The sequence below is a fragment of the Podarcis erhardii genome (genome assembly GCF_964252035.2).
Source record: "Podarcis erhardii genome assembly, chromosome: 10".
Lineage (NCBI taxonomy): Eukaryota > Metazoa > Chordata > Lepidosauria > Squamata > Lacertidae > Podarcis > Podarcis erhardii.
The window spans coordinates 50,809,970-50,833,369 of record NC_138500.1 but is presented as its reverse complement, the minus strand read 5'-3'; the positions used below and the strand labels follow the sequence as shown (position 1 = coordinate 50,833,369).

At 40.8% G+C, this 23,400-nt stretch overlaps 1 protein-coding gene across 4 annotated transcripts in view; it reads right to left on the bottom strand.

The window, feature by feature from the left end:
- ADAMTS20 (ADAM metallopeptidase with thrombospondin type 1 motif 20) overlaps positions 1 to 23,400 on the bottom strand; it is a 74,748-nt gene that overhangs the window by 17,267 nt on the left and 34,081 nt on the right. For all 4 annotated transcript variants that reach the window (XM_081877776.1, XM_081877775.1, XM_081877777.1 and 1 more), the window contains 11 exons: positions 23,236 to 23,365; positions 21,642 to 21,768; positions 21,110 to 21,320; positions 20,655 to 20,819; positions 19,886 to 20,050; positions 19,311 to 19,433; positions 19,091 to 19,198; positions 18,130 to 18,294; positions 17,592 to 17,882; positions 16,527 to 16,688; positions 15,475 to 15,651 (listed from right to left, as the gene is read on the bottom strand). In XM_081877776.1, the coding sequence (XP_081733902.1) occupies positions 15,475 to 15,651; positions 16,527 to 16,688; positions 17,592 to 17,882; positions 18,130 to 18,294; positions 19,091 to 19,198; positions 19,311 to 19,433; positions 19,886 to 20,050; positions 20,655 to 20,819; positions 21,110 to 21,320; positions 21,642 to 21,768; positions 23,236 to 23,365 (1,824 nt within the window). The remainder of the gene's footprint in view (positions 1 to 15,474; positions 15,652 to 16,526; positions 16,689 to 17,591; positions 17,883 to 18,129; positions 18,295 to 19,090; positions 19,199 to 19,310; positions 19,434 to 19,885; positions 20,051 to 20,654; positions 20,820 to 21,109; positions 21,321 to 21,641; positions 21,769 to 23,235; positions 23,366 to 23,400) is intronic.

The following is a 23,400-nucleotide window of genomic DNA, read 5'->3' as shown; positions in this document are numbered from 1 at the left end:
GCTCTTCTCTTGATACTTTTGTGTGATATGTAGTAGGGCACCAGACCAACCAAAAGGAGCCTTTGGGGATGTAGTCTGCATCTATTTGTAGCCGTGGCCTAGGGGCAGCGCATTTTCCAGGGCCCACTTTGCCTGGGTTGGCATATTGCTACACCCCATGGAGATGGGAGGCCTCTCTCTGTCACCGTTCCCTGTAGCCTGGACACAGTGCAACTTGCTGCTACAGCCATACTGCGGTCTTCACTGTAGTCCAGTTAGTGGTGTGGGACAGCAGGGTAGGGTAGAGGGGCCTGAGGGAATCAGCTGAATGGAGAGGGCTTGGGACACAATGAGTACAAGGAATTCTTCTCTAGCTCAGATCAGAATCTGAACTGAAGAAAAATCCAGGGATCATGTTTCGTGGTTGAGCTACTACTACCCCTTGAAACATGGATGCACTCCTTCCAACATGTCTCCAATGAAAATAGGAGTGTCCTACCTATTCCATCATCATCAGCATCATAATTTTATATATGCCCTGCCCACCTAGCTGGGTTGCCCCAGCCACTCTGGGCAGCTTCCAATATATAAAAACACAGCAAAACATTAAACATTTAGAAACTTCCCTAAACAGGGCTGCCTTCAGATATCTTCTAAAGGTTGTATAGTTACATATCTCCTTGGCTCAGGGGTGGCATAACTCCATACCTTCCAATGTTTCTCTGACAAAAATAGGGCCATTCTACCATACATTCCAACATTTCTCTGATGAAAATAGGGACGTCATAAGGAAAAGTGGGACATTCCAGGATCAAATCAGAAACCGAGAAGGCTTCTGTAAATCTGGAACCATTCCTGGAAAACAGGGACACTTGGAAGGGTCTGTGGTGTGTCTCAGCTTGTGGGCACATAAATTTCATGAAGGAAGTCCCAAACTCTGAGATTTGCATCACTTTCTTCCTGAGTAGAAGCAGTAAGAGCACCCACTAGCATGTAGTATACTAAGAAAACTATCAGCTGAAAATTCATGTGATCAACAAGGTGTATTTTGCATTCAGCTATCCATATCTAAGTGGAGAAAAAAGCACTAGGACCAGCATTTAAAGGTTCAGTAAATAATCCCTTGTTACAAAGGTAGTTTCCTGTAAATTGCCCTAGGCATTAATCTCTATAATAGATTAATAAATGCATTTTCCCCCCAGCCAAAGCACTTTAAACTCCCACAGGTTTCAACAGGAGAGATTTATGCATGTGCTTAAATCTCCCACTGAAATTAATAGGACTTAAAAGTGCTTAACTTTGGCTGGATCGTGTGAATTTTATTGCAAAGTTAAAAGTTTTTTCACTACTGCCACTTAATTCCATCTGTAAAACTAAACTGAGAAGTCTGTTCAGGTTTGTGTTCAAAAGCTTCTTTGCTTGCGCTTTAAAGGGTCGCTTTTCAGGAAACCGTACAGACAGGAACTCTTCATATAGCTTTTATATCTTTTCCTTTCAAGAAACACCCCACATATGTGCCACCAAGGGGCCTCCATCATTTGGACTGCAATTTAGATCAATCCTGCCTCTTCAGTAGTGGAAAACATTACCTTTTACAAAAAATACTGTGTGGCTATTTGGAAACAAATAAAAGCAGACTATTTTATAGCTACAAGAAAGGAGTAAGATTGCTTGAGATATCTGTTTCTAACTATGCATTTCTGCTTGTTTCAGGGCTTACAACATCTGTGCAAGGAACTCCAGTGCCCAAGAAACAGCTGGCCACATCTCTCTAGAAACAGTATATAGAGTGCATAATATCATATGTGTAGAAACATGGAGATACACCAAGTCAATTCTGCAGGTTCCAATCCATTGGATTGTGTCTAAGATCACAGGCCTAGGTTATCCAAATGGGTGGGTTGTGCAGACAGGCCTGGTTAACCATGGTGTCAGAGCTGCCCGAGGTCCCAGCTCACAAAGGACCAACGCCAGTTCGTTGTTATATACAAAAGTCTTTATTGAAGTTCAGTTTCAATTTCAAAGTCATGGCGTGCAGCTCTACATCTCAAACTCTAGACCGCCGAAGCTCCGTCTGAATCTCCTCCCCCCAGACACCAGTTTAAGACTCTAGCCCTGCTCCACCTCTTCCTCTGCTCTTTCCTCCTCTGGGTCCGCCTGTCCGCTGGAGTCTTGCCCTTTCTGGACTCTTCTGACGCTGAGTCCCCTGATTCTTTCCCCAGCCTCCGGCGGGCTTTAGGACCTGGTTCCCAATCCGGGTTTTCTGCTGTCCTGCGCGCCTGTACATTCGAACTTGGCGCCCGCGCCCAGCCGGCAACCTTCCTCCTGACCGTTACACTGCTCCTGTCACTGCTTCCCCCTTCGGGGGGGCTAGCTGGACCTGACCTCCCCTCCGTTCCCTCACTCTCCAACAGAGGCGTGGTCAGCCCTGACTCATCTTCTCTCCCTGCAGGAGGAGACGCTGGCCCTGATGCATGGGACTCTTCCCCCCCACTACGCTCTGGTGGGGGAACTGGTCCTGATCTTCCGCTGCTGCTTTGGGAGTCCCCGCTGGCCCCTTGCTTCTGGTGCGTCCCCCCTGGGACCCCCCTTGCCCTGGCCATTGGCGCCCCCCTCTGGGAATCTTCTGAATCGCTGGAGAAACACATGGAATCTCTCGGGCCACTGTCATACTCCCCTACGCTGCCCTCAGATTCTTCCCCTTCGCTCTCCGTTTCCTCTCTCCCCTGTGCCTCTGCTCCTGAACCCCTGACACATGGCTTTAGGGTTTTTCACCTCTCTGCTTTTCCCTAAGTTATTGGTTGCCAAGGGGTGGTGGGTGGAAGGAGAGGGATGCAGTTTGGGGACAATTTAGGGCAAAACCGACCTTTCTCTGTAATAATGGGATTGCATAGGCTATGCCAAAAGTCACTTCATACTTGTTTCCCCTTCCCTCGGGAGTTCTTGCAATATACGAACTCTTTCTCCACAAGCAAACTGTCCATCAAAATGATGGGTATTTAGCGAGCAATTATATAGCTGCCAGTTAGTGTCAATGGAGTAGAACTCTGTCCTTCCAACTTAATAAACACAATAGAGTTATCACTGCTGACACTTGGATTTAACAAGTTTCGTTTTGTGCTAGTTCAGAGCCTTTTCCAGGGAAGGTACCTGCTGTCTGACTCCTTTAAAAAATGATCGTATGTCAGGGACCGTGCTGAGGAGGGCTGCACTGAGGAGGAATGGAGGGAGACTCCCCCTCCCCCTGCTCCTGATCAGAATCCTGAATCTTCCCAGGACAGTATAGATTTGGAACAGTGGTTTGCAGAGGGGCATAGTCCAGAAGGCAGAAGCTGGGAAGTACTAGATGGGGAACAGCTAGGAGGAGAAGAACCGGGAGAGAGTTAACAGACTTGAAAGTGTTCATCTGCTCAGTCCAAGGTCAAGAAGAGCAGATAAGGTGGCAGCAGACAAAGCACAGTGGTTGCAAGATCAGGTTACAAGATGCGGTAGTGACGGGGTGACTAGGGAGGAAGTGGGTGGAACCCTTAATTGGGAGCACCTTCATTCCTAGGAATGGATTTTTTGCTCTCTCGCTGTGATCATTAAAGTTTCTAACTGGTAAGAGACTCTTTTATCTTTGTTCTGCTTATCTACTGCCAAAGGGGGAGGAAGGAAGCCAGTTCCCTGAAGCCTGACATCCTATCACACCCATTGGCACTTTATTGCATAAGTAGTTTTTGGCAAAGTAATCAATTGCTTGCTGCATCTCACACAGACAAAAGAAATAATTGGCTCTAGCCTTAAGGAAAGGCCCATTGAAACCAATGGGGCTAACTAAAATTCCATTGATTCCAGTGGGTTTACTCTGAAAAGGATAAGCCTAGCTAAAGCTCAGAAAAATAGTATAGTCCCTTATGGGCAGATGCAAACACTTTCTACAAAAGTGCCCCCCCCCGCTCTGTTTTTTCTAACCATTTTATTTCTCTTTGAACATTTTTGCAATTATACTCTTAGAAGATATGCAGCACAATCATCACAATCATCTCTACATCACCACTCCAACGTAAGTCTTATCATTGTCAATGGGACTTACTGCCAGGTAAGGGTGCACAAGATTTCAGTCTTAAATCTAATTCATTTGATGATTTATACAAAATACTTGCATTGGACGTAGCATGCAGAAACCATTCGCCATAATTTGAAGAATCAAATATACCGACTAAATTGAAGCTGAATGATCTCTTATTTATGCTAAGATTCTATTACTTATCTCAACTGGACTAAACTAACATCTGTTGTATGGCAGATTCTTTTAAAAATATTAACACATCAAAGGGCAAAAGCTGGATTTGATTAGTATTGTTCAAAGTCTGTATGCTTCTCTGGTAACTGGGCTTTGTCTGCTAAATCCCCTTTTCCTTTAAATAATAACATTCAAGGGAGATCAATCAAATGCAGCCGCTGGAATACAAATGAATTCATATGATACAGGTGTAATATTCACATTCAGACACCTCAAGACACAGTTGATTGCAGAATCCTGAATAGTTGGGATGTTCTGCAATAAACTGTACTGGAAGAGATTGAGGTGACAAGGCCTGTGAAATTTCATGAAGCCATTCACCATTTCTCTCCCCACCCTCCTTCCCCAGCTATAGTTCCTCTTCTTCCTTTTTGCACCATCTTTCTCCCCTCTTTCCTTTGCCTTAGTGAGGAATTTTTACACTCAAGCTTGAGCTTTCAAGAGGCAAGAAAAACCTTCAAAAAAACCCCACACCCATTACAGTAGCCTTTCAGGTTTCCCTAGCCCCAATAATATTGTTGCTTCAGAGCCATCTGCAGTGATTCTTCTTCACTGAATGATCCCAACCAGTTAGGGATTACACAGAGAACCTCTTAGGGGGCCCTTCCAACTCAACAATTCTATGATTCCATGACTGCAGTCTGACACAGCCAATGAGATTAGGCCACATCACTAACGGATAGTGAAACCACCCCTTCGAACAGTGGAGATGCGCTTCTAATATTCTCGCCTTGCTGTGCTGTGCAGGAGGTTACATTGCCTATTTAGCCCTGCACAACCAGGCTTTGTCCCCAGTCCGACTCTAGTGGCACGTTGCCGTGTGTGGCTAAGTGTGGTGGAATGTGGATGAAGTTAAATATTCGGATGGGAAAAAAAGCAACGTGTTGTGAATTAGTGACATCAGCTTTTGGCTGTGCATCCAAAGACACATCTTCAGCCTCCTTCGGCTGCAACTGTGTCGGATTGGATCAAGATGAGAAGTATCAGCCCAGTTTCTCTGGCAACAACAGCACATTCCCTCTCTCCTCTTTTTTTAAAAAAAATATTTTTATTGATTTTCCAATAAAAAACATCCAATCAACATATCCAATCATAATCCAATTAAAACAAAACAACAACAACAACAAAAGACGAAATTATAATCCAAATTGTAATTATTGATTTTTCGGGGCTCCCCATAGTCTGGACCTCTGAAGCATATCTCCAAATCTCAGTCCTGCCTCTCCTTGTTGTTTTCATATTTTCCACATCCCAATTTAACCCTCTCTCCTCGAAACACCACCCTCTTGCAACCCTCCACAAAGAAGTGCTTAAATATTATATCAATCCATCAATCGTCTTCAGGCACAACGAAGCACTTCCATCTAATTATCAGGACAGTTATTGGCATATTAGGTGGAGGGGAGTCAATACCTCAAAGCTGAATCTTTGAAAAGACAAAGATGTTGTGTGCCGCAAGTTCTCATGCCTGGGAAGTGGGGAGACAGCTCATTCTGGATGGGGTTGCACTCCCTTGCAAGGCGCAGGTCCAGGGGTGACTCCTGAATTCAGCACTGTCACCAGAGGCTCAGGTGGCCTCAGTGGCTAGGAGTGCTTTCCCCCCAGTCTCACTGGTTTGCCAAGCTCTGGCCCCTTTTGGACAGAAATGACTTGGACACTGTACTCCATGCTCTGGACACCACCAGATTGGACTACTGCAATGCGCTCTACATGCAACTGGCTTTGAAGATGACTCAGAAATGTCAACTGCTCAAAAGTGCTGTGGCCAGATAAGAGGTTGCATTTAGATCTCTGTTTCAAAACAGAGACACATCTGAAAATGTCACTTAATGGCTTTCAGCAAACGCTAAAGTCTCAGCTCTTTACCGTGACCTTTGATACCTGAGATACATATTTTTAAGACCTTATTTTGAGATTGTAACTTTTTTAAAAAAACTGTTTTTAATGTTGTATTTGAAATTGTTGCAACCTACCCTGCGACTTCTGAGTGAAGGGAGGGTAAAATATAGCAGCAGCAGCAGCAACAACAATTTCAGAATCATGATTCTGACTAGGTGTGCTAAATTCAAATGGACTGCAGGACCAATAATTTGCCACCAAGCAAGGAACACACCCATATTTTAAACCTGAAAATAAGTCATCTGTCTGCATCACTGATCATGATGCAGCGATCATTGATAGATTTGCACCTTTGTGCTTAAAAAATTAGCTTTGTAAAGAATAGAGTTGAATGTGAATTCAATTCAATTCAGTAGAATGTGTTCTCAACTATTTATGAAGTATAGGTTTTTTGGTAATTGCTGAATATTATAACAATTTGATTATTGTGGGATATTAAGAGAAAATCTTTATTGTATTGCTAATTGTTTATACCAGGAATAACAATGACTTTAGTATAGATTGTCTTCAGCTCTTAAATTGCCTGATTGTTTATATAGATATTTTTGTATGTATAGGATGCTTATAAATAAATACATTGATTTTAAAATGAACATCAGATTTCAAACTATAAAGATAATTCAATAGTATATTGTGCAGGAGCATTTCAGGAGGTCACTAGGCCATTATGTTTGACATCTCTATTGCAACTGAAATCTCTATAATAAAATCATGTTGGTCTACTCTTCTCAGCTATGTCCCCCCCCCTCCCCAGGATTAAACTACATATTGGAAAAATTATAATGCTTCTAAGATTCAATTATTATTGAACAATATGTAAGCGTGTCACTATATAAACTGATTTTCACACTGCATAAAAGTTTAAAATTACTTATTCAGTACTTACTATCAATACATGCTTTCCCCCAACTGCACAGATATATCATCATTTCATGCAGTATAATATGCTTTTTTAAAATAATAAAAAAGACATACACACAAACTCGTTACAACAGAAGGAACTATTATTTTTGCTTTTGTCTTAACAGGGGTCTTTGCTGTGGCATCTGATTACCATACAAGAATCAGAAAATCTCTCTCTCTCTCTCTCTCTCTCTCTCTCTCTCACACACACACACACACACACACACTCTTAATTTTTCATTTACTCATGTGGTGGGATCAGCTGTCAATAAATTTCCTCCCTACTTCACAATTTGAAGGCCAGTCATTATTTCAAGTAAAGATGCCATTACAATATTATCACCAGCTGGTAAAATGGCAAAGTTTTAAAACCGCTTGATATATCAATCATATGGTTACTGTATGCATAATCACAAATGTCTTCCCATATACACTATACACAAGTGTGCATTATAAGAAAGGTAAAAAGGTAAAGGAGTCCTGGACAGTTAAGTCCAGTCAAAGGTGGCTATGGGGTTGTGGCGCTCATCTCGCTTTCAGGCCGAAGGAGCCAGCGTTTGTCCACAGACAGCTTTCCGGGTCATGTGGCCAGCATGACTGAACCGCTTCTGGTGCAATGGAATACCGTGATGGAAACCAGAGCGCATGGAAACGCCACCACAGTGGTACCTATTTATCTACTTGCACCGACCTGCTTTCGAACTGCTAGGTTGGCAGGAGCTGGGAAAGAGCAATGGGAGCTCACGGGGATTTGAACCGTCAACCTTCTGATCAGCAAGCCCAAGAGGCTCAGTGGTTTAGACCACAGTGCCACCCGCATCCTATCTATGCATTATATTGCTGTTCAGATATAATCCTTTACTGGATATACCCTTTGCCAGTATACTGAAGTGCACCTTATGAAGTAATGATTATAATAATTGGGTATCTATTGAGGCTAAACCAAAACAATGACTTTGCAGCCCTGCAAAAACGAGGATCCCTTTCCAACATCCTTCTGGAAGGCTCAAAAAGGGGCAAAGTGTTTTTAGCATGGCTGCATAGCTGTACTCCTATTTCCCTTTAGGTTTCATTCCGCATTACCTGTCAGTTGGATGGTGTAGAGTTGGATGGTCTGGTGTTCATCTATTTCTGCAGCGCTATTTCTCTTTAAACTAGTTATTTTCCCATAGAAGCAAGTGAGTTCCTGCATAACCAGATTTGGTCACATGAGATTATCACTGAGAACCAACAAGCTAATTCGGAGTAATGTTCAAGAAGCACTGCCTTCACTCTGAACTGATTTCTTTGGTTTCAGTGATGTTGCTATGTAGCAACACCTGACTGACATGTGATGATGCCAATATTACTAACAAGATGCCTAAGCTACTTCTCTTTTAGAAAGAAAAAAGTTCAACAGCTGATGAGGCTATGTAGGCACACTAAACGAGCATGAGAGAATGAGATTTTCAGGGAACATCTTGAACCACCCTAAAACACCATCCAAAATGTTTAGCTGTAACTATCAATCCCTCCACCCACCTGCTTCAGAAATGAGGAATGCATGCATTTATCACAAGATGAAAGTCACATTAGGGAAAGAACACTGACAAAGATGATGGCTGGAATGATTCTGTCAACAGCAACAAAAGAATTCACACACGAAGATGAAAGTATGAATAATTTGCTAAAAGATCACAGAAGAACCAAAGAATATTTCAGCATGTTCCTCTTCAAATGTAAGAAAACTATTACAATATTGAGACAATATTGAGACAGATGTACTTTACAATGTAACTGCAAGTGTTGGGCATGCACAGGAGCAAACGCAGGGACCCATTTGCTGTGTGTTGGGTCTAGGTTAAGCATGGTGAATGGCAGAGGGATCTGCTGTGTAAATCAAGAACATTTCAGCATGGATTGACAATATGGACAGACTAGTTACATACGAACGAATTGCATATCGACGCAAATTAAGAATGGATAAATATGAAGAAATCTGGAAGGAATACTTAAGCGATAAGGCGGGAAGTAGGGGGAAGTAGGGGGGGAGAGGTGGGAAAATATTGTTAAAAGGGTGTAGTTATAGGTATATCAGTACTCAAATCTGAATTGTTAAATTGTATTATTAGTGTTATTGTGGTATTGAAAAAACGATTAAGTAATTTTTTTTAAAAAAAGAACATTTCAGCAGGGACAGCATTAGAATCATGAATCATGAATAGGACTGATGACATTAGTAAATTACATCATATTATTTAATATATCTTTAGGAGCTTATTAAGAGAATTAATGATATTCTCTAAACACATCATATTACTTAATGTAATTACATATATTTGATGATAACAATGAAATGTTAATATTGAAGCAAAAAATATCAATAAAATGGTCGAAGAGGATACGTTTGAATCACCTCTTGCTTGACAAGAGTCCTGCTAGAGAACAAATAGCTGTGTGTGGCAGAAAAAGTGGGTTTCATTGAATTTCCATGCGGAACTGATGCAACTTTTACAGGAGCAGATTGGAACAAGTACAGTTTGATTGACTGATTCATGTGTTTCAGGAACAACAAAAACAAAATAGATTGAGACATTCTGTTTTCACTGAGGAATACCCAATTAAGGCAGATGAAATTTAGGATTTAAGAACATAAAAATAGCCCTGCCTGATCTCAGGAAAGGCACATTTTTGCAAAACCACAAGCGAGACAGGAAGGGAAAAGCCTACCCCTGCTGCTTCCTCCCAGAAATTGGTATTCAAAAACATTCTTCCTCTGAACATGCAGGTAGCCACTGATAGACATATTCCCCATGAATCTGTTCAACTCCTTTGGTTTCATGTCATTTATGTACATAAGAGTACCATACACACAGTTTGGGGGTCACAAATGCCTACTGTGGGAAGTATAGTGATTGTTCTGCATGAACAGAAGTACTTTCCAAACTAAGGCAGCTCATATTTGCAGCCGTTGAACGATCTAGCAAAATGTATTTTAAAAATTGTTGTAGGGAAAACGGCTTAACAACTTATTATAGCTAAGCAACTTAAAAGCAGCTCATTTTGTACATACCTCTTCAGGTTAGCTCTTCGTTCTTCCCCAAACAGGGTAAAATATGGTTTGGGATGCTGCAAAAGAATGAGCTACAACTCAAACCATGTCGTTTCACAGCTCCCCCAATGCCTGTATTATGAACTTGGTGGAAACAACCTCAGGATCCAGGAAGATCTGCAGGCACCAAACAAAACTGAAGAAGCAGAGCTCACTCCATCAGCTCTGCTGCAACAGGCCAGCTCCATCAGGCCTCCTCTCCCTTCAGCTGTCATCTGGGCAAAGCCATTTCATCAGGCTGCCTCAGTGGGAAAGATAGGAAGCAGGGTTCATTGCATCCACTTTTCTGGAGCCCCAGCTCCACCAGGGACCTCCTGCCTCTCAACTGTGCCTGCTTGAACAATTGTCTACAAACTCGTGCCTGAGTTTCGAGTTTTATTTTTATCTATCCTCCTTGTTCCTTTTCCTTTGTGTGTTGTATTTTAAATTATTTATTTGAATGTAAGCCTGCAGGTAGGGAGTGTCTTGCTTTGATTTCATGTAACCTGCTCTGGAAGCCTTTTTTGGCTGCTCTAAATAAATAAATGTGCTCTAAATAAATAAATAGATGTACACACACACCCATCTCTACAAAACAGAGTTCACGTGTAACAATAAGCAGCCAGGACTGCTGGCTTATGGTGGATTGTTGTGCATAAGAAACTTCCTAGTTTATCACTCCTGCTTCATTCCTTCCCAGGAATGAGTAGAGAAACAAAGTAAGACATGGTTGTGCTCAACCTCCCATTACATCCAAACCTAAGATGCAAGCATGTTGCACTCTAACAAGCCAGGTTTGGAAGCCAGGAACAAACCACGGTTTAAGGCTGGCTAGCAATCATGGCTTGCACAACCCTGGGTTTGGTTATAACAAGAAGCCAAGCTTGATTGTGGCTTCCTAGTTTGGTTCTCCCAATTGTGTCAGAGGAGGAACGAAGCTGGAGTAAGCAAATAGTGTGTCTGCACACAATAAACCATGGTACACCAGCAACCCTAGTTACTTGTGACATAAGAATGTGCATAGTGTGCATATTTAATCCGTATTAGCTGTTAATATAGTTACTTCAGTGCCAAAGGCAGAAAAATACCACCTTTCCCCTTCCCTTGTGGTCAATGACAATTGCATATTAAATTGATAACAATTTGTATTTTTTCTCTTTCATAACACCCAAAACCTACTACTTGAGATGTCTAAATGCTAAAGGACCCCTGGACATTTAAGTCCAGTCAAAGGCGACTATGGGGTGCGACGCTCATCTTGCTTCAGGCCAAGGGAGCTGGCGTTTGTCCACAGACAGCTTTCTGGGTCATGTGGCCAGCATGACTTAACTGCTTCTGGCACAACGGAACACCGTGACAGAAACCAGAGCGCACAGAAACACCGTTTACCTTCCCGCCACAGTGGTACCTGTTTATCTACTTGCGCTGATGTACTTTCAAACTACTAGGTTGGCAGGAGCTGGGACAGAGCAACGGGAGCTCACTCCATTGCGAGGATTCACACCGCCAACCTTCCAATCAGCAAGCCCAAGAGGCTCAGTGGTTTAGACCAGTGCCACCTGCGTCTACTGTACTCCACCTAATGGTAGAACCAGCCCTGATTGAAATGACACAGTCATATTGAAATAGTATTTGTTCTAGATCACATTGGTTAAAGGATTCAAACTGCCATGAAACTTTAGTAGTTATGGAATGATTTCCTCCTAAGGAATGTACCTAGATTCCACCAAGCGCTAAGTGTCTTTCTGGTTCAGAATATATTTTTGATAATAGATAATATAAGTCCACACATAAAGGCCATGACAAACTCTACAATATTTCAATCTTTAATTATTTAAGGGTGTTGTAACAATTATTCCCCTATGAAAGCATTGGCACTGAAGAATAGCACATTTATTGTCATATAAAACACTTCCACATCAATGGTTAATTCCAAACAGCAATCCAAAAACAAAGGATGAATTAATAAAAGCACATTTAATTATTAACAATTATGAAGCCACGAAAGACAAATGACACAACAATTAAATCAAAAAGCAATTATTTTGCATAGACACCAAGTAGTATCCATATAATTAAATTAAATTATCAGACATAAATTATTATTTATTATTTTATTCTGTTAACTACAAGGTAATAGAACATTAACATGGACATTTTTAAACAATAACAACAACAACAATACAATCAACACATTAAACTTGTTTGAGAATTTTAGAAATGTCTATTTTGTTCTCCTTTTTCAACACAATTATGCGCTGGATGGAGTGTCAAGTGTTTAGAGTCTTTTGATTTCATTGTATGAATTATGTCAGGCATTGGCAGATCATTCTTTTCTCCCAAAGCATTAAAAAAAAACAGCAATCAGCATATAGTAAGACTGAAGTTAGTAAACAAACCATTGGACAAATATCAGCAATGAGGTATTCTGACGCTTGGCAATATTCAGCAGCAGAGGAAGAAGTATGTAGTTGGTTTTGAAAGCAAGATCCTGACTTCCCTTTTAATATAAAAGACTATTAAAAATATAAATACTTTCAGGCACTATAATAAGTGAGTGGAGGCACTTTTATGACAGAAAATTCCATCTTTACATTAACACGGGTCAAATAAATATTCTTTTATTTATATATACTTCATCTGACTCCAAGGACTACTGAAGCCAAGAACAGATGGTGGCCCCTGACTTAATGGTGAAAGGGGTTGAAATATATAAACACAGAAGAGGATTGATAATATCTACTGCATCTTGATCTACAAAATAAAAGGAAGCTAAAAACTGCACAATAAATCTTATTTGTACATAATTTCAATAAACAGAATTAGCTGCATCCTGAGCAAGTTAGTTGCACTTGGACCCCACTGACAACAATGAGAAATATCAGGAGGAGGAGGAGTTTGGATTTGATATCCCGCTTTATCACTACCCGAAGGAGTCTCAGAGCGGCTAACATTCTCCTTTCCCTTCCTCCCCCACAGTAAACACTCTGTGAGGTGAGTGGGGCTGAGAGACTTCAGAGAAGTGTGACTGGCCCACGGTCACCCAGCAGCTGCATGTGGAGGAGCGGGGAATCGAACCCAGTTCAGCAGATTACGAGTCTATCGCTCTTAACCACTACACCACACTGGCTCTCAGCAATCATGACTAACTTCCCACTGATTTCAATGGAGCCCAAATGCAATGAACTTGCTCTGGATCCAGCCCAATGTACTGATGAATTAATGCATTTAGGATAAAAATGTCAGTTCACTTATAAAGCTTTATGAGAGAGAACAGAAACTCATTTAGGAGTAAATACAGAAGTTCACAGCTTCACCAAGTTGGTTGGTTACTTCCATTCACATGAGAGGGTATTGGAGCTACAAATGAAGACAAAAGTAGCTTCACATATTCTAATAAACTTAGAGCCTAAATAATTTTCTATTGCATTTACTTTTAACTGAGTAAAACTATTATTCTTTCCAGTACTGGCGGCTTTGCCATGTCTTGATCTTATTTTCATTTATGTTCTAGAATCCATGCCTCGCTAATTGGGTTACTGGCATATTCATGCATTAGTTCCAACATCATTAGTTTTTACCATTTCAGAGAGTCATTAAGGAAAATAAATATTACGAGGTATGATCCAGACACATCTTTAGCACCACTGAATTCAAATGGAGAGAATTCAGCCAGAGTTTAATTTTACAATTTTACAATTGTAATGAGTGCAATTTAAGCATGGAAATGCTTCGCAAAATATTCTGGTGCTGAATGTTCAGTATGCTCTAGATTGAAAGTTCTATTTGCAGCATGAAAAGGTTTTAAGAATTACTTAAATATTTTTCGGCATATAAAATGTTTGTTTATAAAATTGACTTCGAAACAGCGGAAGAAAAATCACTGCAAATGGATACTATAGTATTAACCTGATAGATATTGACATAGTTAAAGAGAATGCTGAACAATTTTGCTTGCAAAATTGTACTTAATAAAACCAGAGGCTTCTAATAAATGCAGTGAGTTTTCCAGCACGATCTGCTTAGCTAGACTAATCAGTGTTATTCTGTTATCCAGTAACTCCCACTATCCAATTCTACTCCCAAAATAATAGTATTGTGATTATACTAAGAACATGACTCAAGCATCTTTAACTACAACCTACTTAGGGCTCATCCATGCTTACCTTAGCTCCGCACAGGTCTGAACTTTCCAAGTCTGTGTCTGAGCGCTTTTGTTTCTTGCCCCAGCACTTTCTCCATGAAAACCTGCTCTTTACCATTGAATCGGAGCAAATGGCAATCTGCAGAAAACCTGAAGTGCCGTTTGCTCCAATTCAGTGGTAAAGATTGGGTTTTCCTGAGGGAAAATAGCACTTGGGCACAGACTGGGAAAGTGCAAACCTGTGTGGGAAGCATGGATAAGCCCATAAACTGCTTAACTTTGGCTGGATAATTCACATTTTTGGGGGGGAAATGGCACTTGTGAAAGCATCAATGGCAATAGCTATGTATGTTTTTGGTATAACCAAGGTGTGGTCTTGTTCAAACACAACAATAAAACATGCCTTGTTGCTCTCCCCTTTGTGTGTGAAGGGAGGAGACTTAAATCTCATTGGTTTGTTCTAAACCATTTCCCCCCCCATTTCATCTGAACTCAGGCAACTGCAGTCTGTACAAACCAGGAATAGATACTTTAAATATCCTTACTCTCACACAAATGAGACGGGGGGGGGGGGAGGAGGGGACACAATCCCTAGACATGTGCAGACTAGTGCTTATAACTTCAAATCAAAATCTATCTGAACCATAAAATGAAAGCTGCTGTATTTTATACACAAATCAGTATTATACATATTTCTGTAGCCAGCAAATATGAGTCTTTATCACACACTGTATGGATGGCATGGTATACATTACTGAATATAAGGCAAGCCAGCTATATACACAACAAAGTGTTCATTATTTTCTATGTACAAAAATAAATATGTAGAAAACATTATAGACTTTTACGCTGACTTTTAAACAAGTCCCCCTTTTCGTTGTCTTCAAAACCAGTTAGTAACAAAAAGCTTAGTCACTCTTGATGATCAGAAACCTACATGTTTGTTCCCACACCCTAGAGTGTACAAAGCATCAACTTGACTTCACTGAAATTGCCACCATTGACTAGCCACTTCCAAGGCTTGTAGCAATGCAGCAGTTACAGGGGTTTACACCAAGTAGCAAACTACATATACAAAATGCATACTGAATGCACTGTTCTTCTTGTATTTAAACAAAACTTCTACTTAATAAACAAAAAGGCAAAGGGGAAAGGAAGAAAGTAAAATAAATATGATAGTGAATACTACCGTACCGATTTCCATGGTCCACGATGCCATGAAACTTCAACAGGACACGCATGTATGTCGCACTGTGCTCTTTCAGGTGGTTTCTCTAACAGTTCACAGTTTTGATCATTCAGCACTTGGCCATTTGCAAGCTGACAGATCACCAGTCGCGTCTTTATTCCATCGCCACATGTATGAGTACACTGGAAGTTAAATACAGATCAGCATTTTCATGAATGGCACTGTTATCAAGAAGAGCCTGTAGTTTATTGCTCATAATTTTAATTATCAAAGACATCTGTATTCCTTATTCCAATCAGCTGTGTGTGGCATTCATTGGGCTTATCCTTTCCATATGAGGAAAACAAAACTGGTGTAGCCATTTCTTTTACATAAATGTGTATACTGCCTGATTATCTAGAACTGGTGTTTTTTTGTAAGGAAAATAGCTATATTAGCATTGTTCTTACATGTTTACGTTGGTTAGGCTGATACAAGGTGATTGATCCAAGGTCACTTCATGGGTGAGTGGAAATGTAAACCCTGGTTCCCCAGGTCCTAGCCCAACAGTCTAAGAACAACTACTATGAGTATTACCATAGAATGCTTTTTCAAAAAAGAACTAGCTAAAAGAGGAAGCCTATATGGGTCTAATGGGTTTACTCCCAGCAAGTGTAGTGAGTTGTAGCCTGTTTTATATACCTGTAGAAAAGGCGTACAATAAAGAAGACATAGATATTTGAGAAGCATGACACAAAATGACAGGTGAAAACAGAAGAAGATAAGGGGGATGGATTATTGGAAATGAGATGGAATATCCACTGTTAAAAATACAACAGACAGCAGTGAAATTAGCGTTTCTTTACTATGCTAAAACATCTGCAAGTCAGCCTCATTCTCATTCCCTACTTGTGAACCAGGGCTGGGTTTGTCTAGAAAATGGACTAAATTGGTAACAAATGTTATATTGCTGGGTTCATAATGCTGCGTGGAATTTGTCTAACATCAAATAGTAAGTTAGAAAGCATTAATAGAAATAAATACTCTTTTTTAACCAAATGGAGTCTAATCATCTTACTTCTCCCCAGTCCCCATAGTTCCATCTTGGACAGGGACCAGAATCGCAATGGCTGGAGTCAGGTGGTTTCAGTGCTTCATCACAGAAGCTAGCACTTCTTCCTTCCTCATCTTGGCACACCACGACCCGGTGGTGAAATCCACCAGCACAAGTACTTGAGCACTAGGAGGCAATAAACACAATATGCTGCCCTAGTTGTGTGAATACCAAAAGAATACAATGATCCAGTTCACACTTAGCACAAAACTCAGTGCATACACACAGGTGTGTTGAGTCAAGGAAATGAGATCACAGTCCCTTTGCTCCATCTTTGGTCCTACATCTGCTGTGGTGGCTGTGAGCCGCTCTGAGCCCAGCTCCGGTAGGGGAGGGTGGGATACAAATAAAAACTTATCATTATTGGCTAAGTGTGCCACCTGAATTCAGGCATGAGGTTTGTGGTGCTTCAGACAAACCAGGAGCTGCAACAAAGGCTTGCTCTTGGCTTACAGTTTGTGGTTTGTATGGAGTAGACAAAGTACAAGCTTGGGTTCAGACAGCACACAAAGTACAACCATGGCTTAGCTCACAGCTGCACCGCAGCAGCAGGTCTAGAGGAGGAGCAAAGTGGCTGCAATCTCCTCTCTGGAAGACTGTATTTTCACACTATGCCATCCTTCAGTTTAGAGTAAGGAAGGAGAACTTTGTTTGCACCTAAAATATAACATCAGGGTTATATATAGTTGTGTTCAGTGAGGGAAGGGAAACATGTAAGGAAGATTACAGTATATGTGTTGACAGTTTGCATGTGGACACCTCTGGATCAGGGACCTACAGGATGGAAAAAGTGAACAGCAGCAAGATCTGTTCACCTTTAAAGCCCTAAACGGCCTCGGCCCAGTATAACTGAAAGAGCGTCTCCACCCCCATCGTTCAGCCTGGACACTGAGGTCCAGCTCCGAGGGCCGCCCAAAGTGGCTGGGGAAACCCAGCCAGATGGGTGGGGTAATCATCATCATCATCATCATCATCATCATCATCATCAAATGTTTGCAGAAAAATGTACACAGACAATGATTTACTTACTGCTCCCCATGGTCCTGTTCTCCACTGGTTTCCTTGAGGAGAGTGGTGATTCCTTGAGTTTACATTGTCATGTGAATCATGGACCTTGTGTATTGGAGGATAATCCTGGTGGTTTGGATGTTCACGTGTATCCGGATTGTGGTGATAAACTGGCTGGCAGGGTGGCATGTTACATTCTTGTTCTTTTGCAGGGTGGCCTTCGGGATCACAGTAATTCTCATCAATTTGTTGATGGTGGTTGACACAGACAACTTGCCTTGTTACTATTCCATTACCACATGTAACTGTGCACTGACCAAAAATTAACCCAACATTTATGTGACACAACGTAACAGGAAAAAGTGATAACCAATGATTAACAATTATTTTTAAAAATTGCAATTAACAATTATCTACATTTGTGGAACAAGGGCCAAAGCAACTCTACGCATGCCTCATCAGAAATTAAACATAGGAAGTCTTTCTACCTAGGTGTACACTGACGTTCTAATATAAAATAGGAAAATAAAAAACAAAATGGGAAAAGAGTAATATTTACAGGTGACCAGCTTCCAGATTGCCAAACACCACAGGGACTAAAGCAGCTTGAAAGTTCTTTGGGTCGTGGCAAATGTGCACAAAATGATTCTTCTGCTACTCTGCCATGACCATCCCGGCAGCTTACGTAACGAGCGCGGTTCCCCTTCCCACAAGATGCGGAACACTGCAAAGACAGACCAAAACCAGAATTGTACTATTCTAACCAAACAGGAACATACTCAGGACCCAGAGTCAAGAAACCTCTCCTTCCCTAAGATATTAAGTGTAGCTAGGGTATGTTCCTTAGTTAGGGATGGCATGCTAGTCAGCTGGGCGCCTATGGTCAAATACTGCCAAATATTCAATGAAGTCAAGAATGTCACTGTGTAGTTGGCAGTTTACCTAGATTATTTTCATTATGGTGCATTTGTTAGCACTTGACTCCCTAGCCCTGCAGCTGTCAAGGTAAGCCATCCTGCACAAAAAGACTTCTTATAGTGGCCTTGCTTGAACCCCAACCGGAACAAAGGACCCTGACCAGGACGACCCATCTTACTCGGACAGCAGGTGGGCTGTTCTATTACTGATCCTTGCCCCATGCCAAGTCAACCCCATGTTCTTGCTGTAAATTGCAGCCTGTTGTTTTTTTTAACCCACAACTAGTCTGCCTACCCATTATTCTGCTCCTGGGGACAAGGTGTCCTATGCATGGTGCACAATTTGAAACAAGAGATAAGACCAGCGAACAAATGCATAATGTTGTACTATAAACATTGCAAAACAAATGGGCTAAATTAATTTGCCGAAAAGCGATGCAGGAGTTTTTCATCTCTTTTTCATATCAAGAGAAGACAATTCTTAAGATCTTATCCTTATCCCAGTTTACTTATAGAGTAACATTTTGAAATGGAGAAGTTTAAGTAATTGTGAAATAAAGAAGGAAAATGCATGTTTGATTGCACCATTGCAACATCACTCACTGGAGTCCATGATCCATATCTCCACTGAGCCACTTTATCAGTCTGGATCACAGGAAGTGATGTTGGCCACAGCTTGATGGTCTCTGGACAAGAAGCCATTTCACATTCCTAAAGGTGACAAAGTACATTTTGGAAACATGAGATGGCTGGAAGGGTAGAATAAAACTCACTTAATTGTTATTTTTTCACAGCACTTTCTCTAAATACTTGTTTTGCTTACTTGGCTGTCTCTTGGACGAGTTGCAGTGCTGCACTCTCTGTTATCGTCCAAAATAGTTCCATAAATGCCAGCAACACATTTGACTGCACGCACTTGATATCCATGCCCACATGTAACAGAGCACTAAACACAAACAATTCCATAAAGATAGAACAGATTAGACTTAGGATCCACAGAGATAAATGGAAAATTCTTCAGTTCCAACTGTTGCTAACCATGTATTCCTCTTCTTAAATTTCTACAATGGATTCCTATACTGCTTTGAATGAATTTGAAGGTTCTAGCTCTTGCCTTTAGAGCTCTCTATCTCCTGGTTCTCTCTCTATATATATATATTCTCTTTTCCCATAAGTTCCTCCATTGCCTATTTGTCAAGTTCTCCACCTGATCCTCAAAGTCTTTCATCAAATATTCTTAGGCCATGTACAAAGACTTAGGCTGTAATAAAGATTTTTTGGAGCATCGTTAACCTCAGTGTACCTGTCCCCCTGTCTTCACAGAAATGGTTTAAGAAGAAGCATTTTAGTGGTGAAATGCTTGAAAATAATATTATGTAAGGACTTCTATGTACTCACTGCTCCCCAGGGTCCCACTTGCCAAGCTGCACATTCATTAAGTTCACATGCTGTCACTGAATGTGGCATAGAGTTTGGATTGCAGAAAATGTTTTCCAGTTGTTCGTCATTCAGTTGACACCATACTTGTCGATGCCTCATTCCCTTCCCACAAGTCACAGGACACTAGGCAGAGTATCAGAGATGGTAAAAGGATTTGAGTGTTATTTGTTGATTGATTCATGCAGCTTTTATATTACATCTCCTCCTCCAACAAGGCTCTTGGAAGTAACAAACAAAGTAATAAAATCTGCATAAGTAAAAAGAAAAATCCTAACTTTTATTATCACCCGCTATAAGTTCCTCACACTAACAGCATGTTAAACCTATGTTAAAAGCACAAAAATCAGCAAACCTATCATGCCACTCCCTGCCAGGTGTCTGACAGCTGTTTTAGAGGTGGGTGCCTGCCACTGCCACTTTTAAATGTGAGTCAAGCTTTGCTCCCATCCATGGCAGCCCAAAATGTACTGTCCAGCCCACAGAATTATGAAATATATTGATTTTAAATGAGGAGTGGGAGCTGGGCTAACTAATGAGTTTGGGCAAAAGGAATTTAAGTTGAGAAGGGATCCCAGGATGATAAGAACTCCAAACTCAGCCTAAAGGCGCAGTTCACCAGGAATCTCTGGCAATAAGAGACCCATTGGCATTCTGAGTATCCTTAGCGGATACTCAGTGGAAAGGGCTTAATGGCTTCACAACAGTGAAGTCAATCTGAACACATTACCTCACTCCAATCACTAGTGGTCCAGCTGGGGCACAAGAACTCATTGCAGCTCTCCGTAATAATCTGTGGAAGTTCGTGACACTCTCTATCTGCCAGCCGGCGGCCAAAGTTGTTCATACAAAAAGCTTCTCTGGTTCTCGCACCTCGTCCACAACTCCTCGAACACTGGTTTAATCGAGAAAAGACAAGAAACGTATTATTATAAAATAAACAAGTGTGTGTTAAGGAATAGAAGCACAGATGTACATCAATGCATGCTTTGGGCTGGAAAAGATTTAGCATCTTGTTCTGCGGTTGTTATAAACTGTTGAACGCTTAAAAAAAATTCTTATGTTCGAAAACGGCCGGTGGTTTACACACGAATGGAGCTTTCTGTTGCTTATCAGAAAATACAGTAAGGCTACAGGACACTTGTTAATGCTAAAGCGAATCATAGGAAGGTTCTAGATCTGTACCTCGGACCATCCTGTGTAATGCCAGCTTGTTAGAAGACAGTCTCCATGACAGGGTTCTCGGATTGGTGGTTTCTGTTGATCAGCACAGTATTTATCATCCACTGGAACACTCAGTCCCTTTGAAACAGAGTACTTCATACAGTGGATGTCTAAAGATCGAAACCCCGGGCCACACCGAGTTGAACACTCACTTTTGCCAGTGTTATGCCACCTATAAGTATAAACTATTATATAAAACTAAATATGTTTTAGTGTGTAAAGGTAACCTAAATTATGAAGGTCTTCAAATAGAATGGGGAGCAAACAAACAAACATTAAGCTTACTTTTTTATTATTTGTAATCGTTCAATGCAAGAAACAACAACTCAAGGAATTTTTTTAACACTTAAGGAAATCATATAAAAAAAATCCAAACACAGTGAATTAAATGAGTTTGTGGAACACACACTTCAAAGTGACAAAAGGAAATCCAGAATATGTAACAGTTTGAGTTAACGTTAATCTAGTGATACAGTTTGATAAATGTTTATACCTTAATTCACATTCTGTATTACACTGTTCTGTTACGGCTGTGGGACGGGTTATATGCTCACATCTTTGGTCAGAGACCACCAAATGATCACTCCTTCGTATGCATGTAACCTTCCTCCTGTGAAGACCTTAAATAAAAGGTTTAGAAAAAGTTAAAGATGAGATTTATACAGGATGAAAGTAGATTTTATTTCAGGCTTTAATCTCATCAAAGCTTAATCTCATCAAAATTTGCAATAAACGTTTTATTGCCCCTCCCCATCTACCTTCCTTGTTCACTTCAGAGAGCTGACAGTCTCCAACATCAGGGAGGAGACTCAGCACTGATAAAACTGAGGTAGCCATGAGGAGTTCGATTCAGAAGTTTTCACCTCCATTTGAATTAAACACAGCCTGTCATATTATTTGAGCCCAATATGTGGTTAATCTTACCTATGGTTTGTTTGAAACAGACACCAACCTGTGAGTTATGAAGCTGTTGTGTTTAAACAAATATTGGTTAACATCAACCACATTTTAGGACTGAATTACTTACTAAACTGCAGTTAATTAAAACCAGTGAAAGCTGCCCATCTCTTTGCAGTCTTGCCTTGAGGAGGAAGGGAGAAGTGTGAAAGTGAGAGGCTCAACTCAGGTCTATTCCTGCCACACTAGTAGTTTAGCACAACATCAAAACACAGGGATCATACATATAATTTGCAACTTAGTTATGAACAGGACAGCATTCACAAAATGCAAATTTTCTTGCATGGACATTTCATAAAGATGGGAGCTTTTCCCTAAGCTTCTTGGTATACTGAACTAGAAATGTCATTTATTTATTTATTTTTAAAATTTGTTTTTATTGAAAGATTCTCATGGATAACAAGGGTACATACAACATCTCTGTTTTCAATTCACAAGATCTTTTCTACAGGCCAGTTACATTTGGGGTGAGACATTGCTGTGTTAAGCATTGTGAGGTTGGGAGGAAAGAATTGGTGAGTGAGAGGGGGAGAAAGAAGGGGGGGATAATGTTATTTCAATCTTTTGTGTCTGGAGGTTCTTTATTTGTCTGTTTGTTTGTTTGTCTGTCTGTCTGTCTGTCTGTTTGTTTGTTTGTTTGTTTGTTTGTTTTGGTTGGTGGTGGAGACGCTGGGAAACCCAGAGCACAGTTGGACGCATTCAGTGAATCACAAAGTGTTTTGTTTGTGTATGAGAGGGGGTGGGGGGTGTTGGGTCAATTTAGCCATATCAGTCTACATGCTGTCAGGGGGATTGTGTTGCTGTCTTGTATATGTAATAAAAGGAAGCCACACAAGGGTGAAGGCATCCTCTTTTACTTGTCCCCATCTAGTAGAAGCATCATTTCCGATTATTTTTCCATTGTTCCAAAGTTTTTAAAATCAGAATTTCCTTGCTTTTAAACAGTGAATCTTAGGAAAATTATGACGACGGTCTACCAAGTTGCGACCTACACAAAACTATGTTTCGCACACATTTCCATGATCAAACCACAGCAAGGTGATAGAGAAATAAATATAATTTATAGCAGGCTAACAACAAGAAATTTTGAAATATCTTAAAAATCACATCAACCAAGGAAACGACAATACCTTGACACATTTTGCTGCAGTCCTGCCAAAGCCCATAGGGGTCCCATATAAACAGATCCTGGCCTTCTTCTACAGGAACATTGAATGAGTAGCGAATGTCGGGGTTGTATAAATTCCCTACGCACAACACCTAAACAAAGATGTTTTAAAAACTGTTTTTCAACG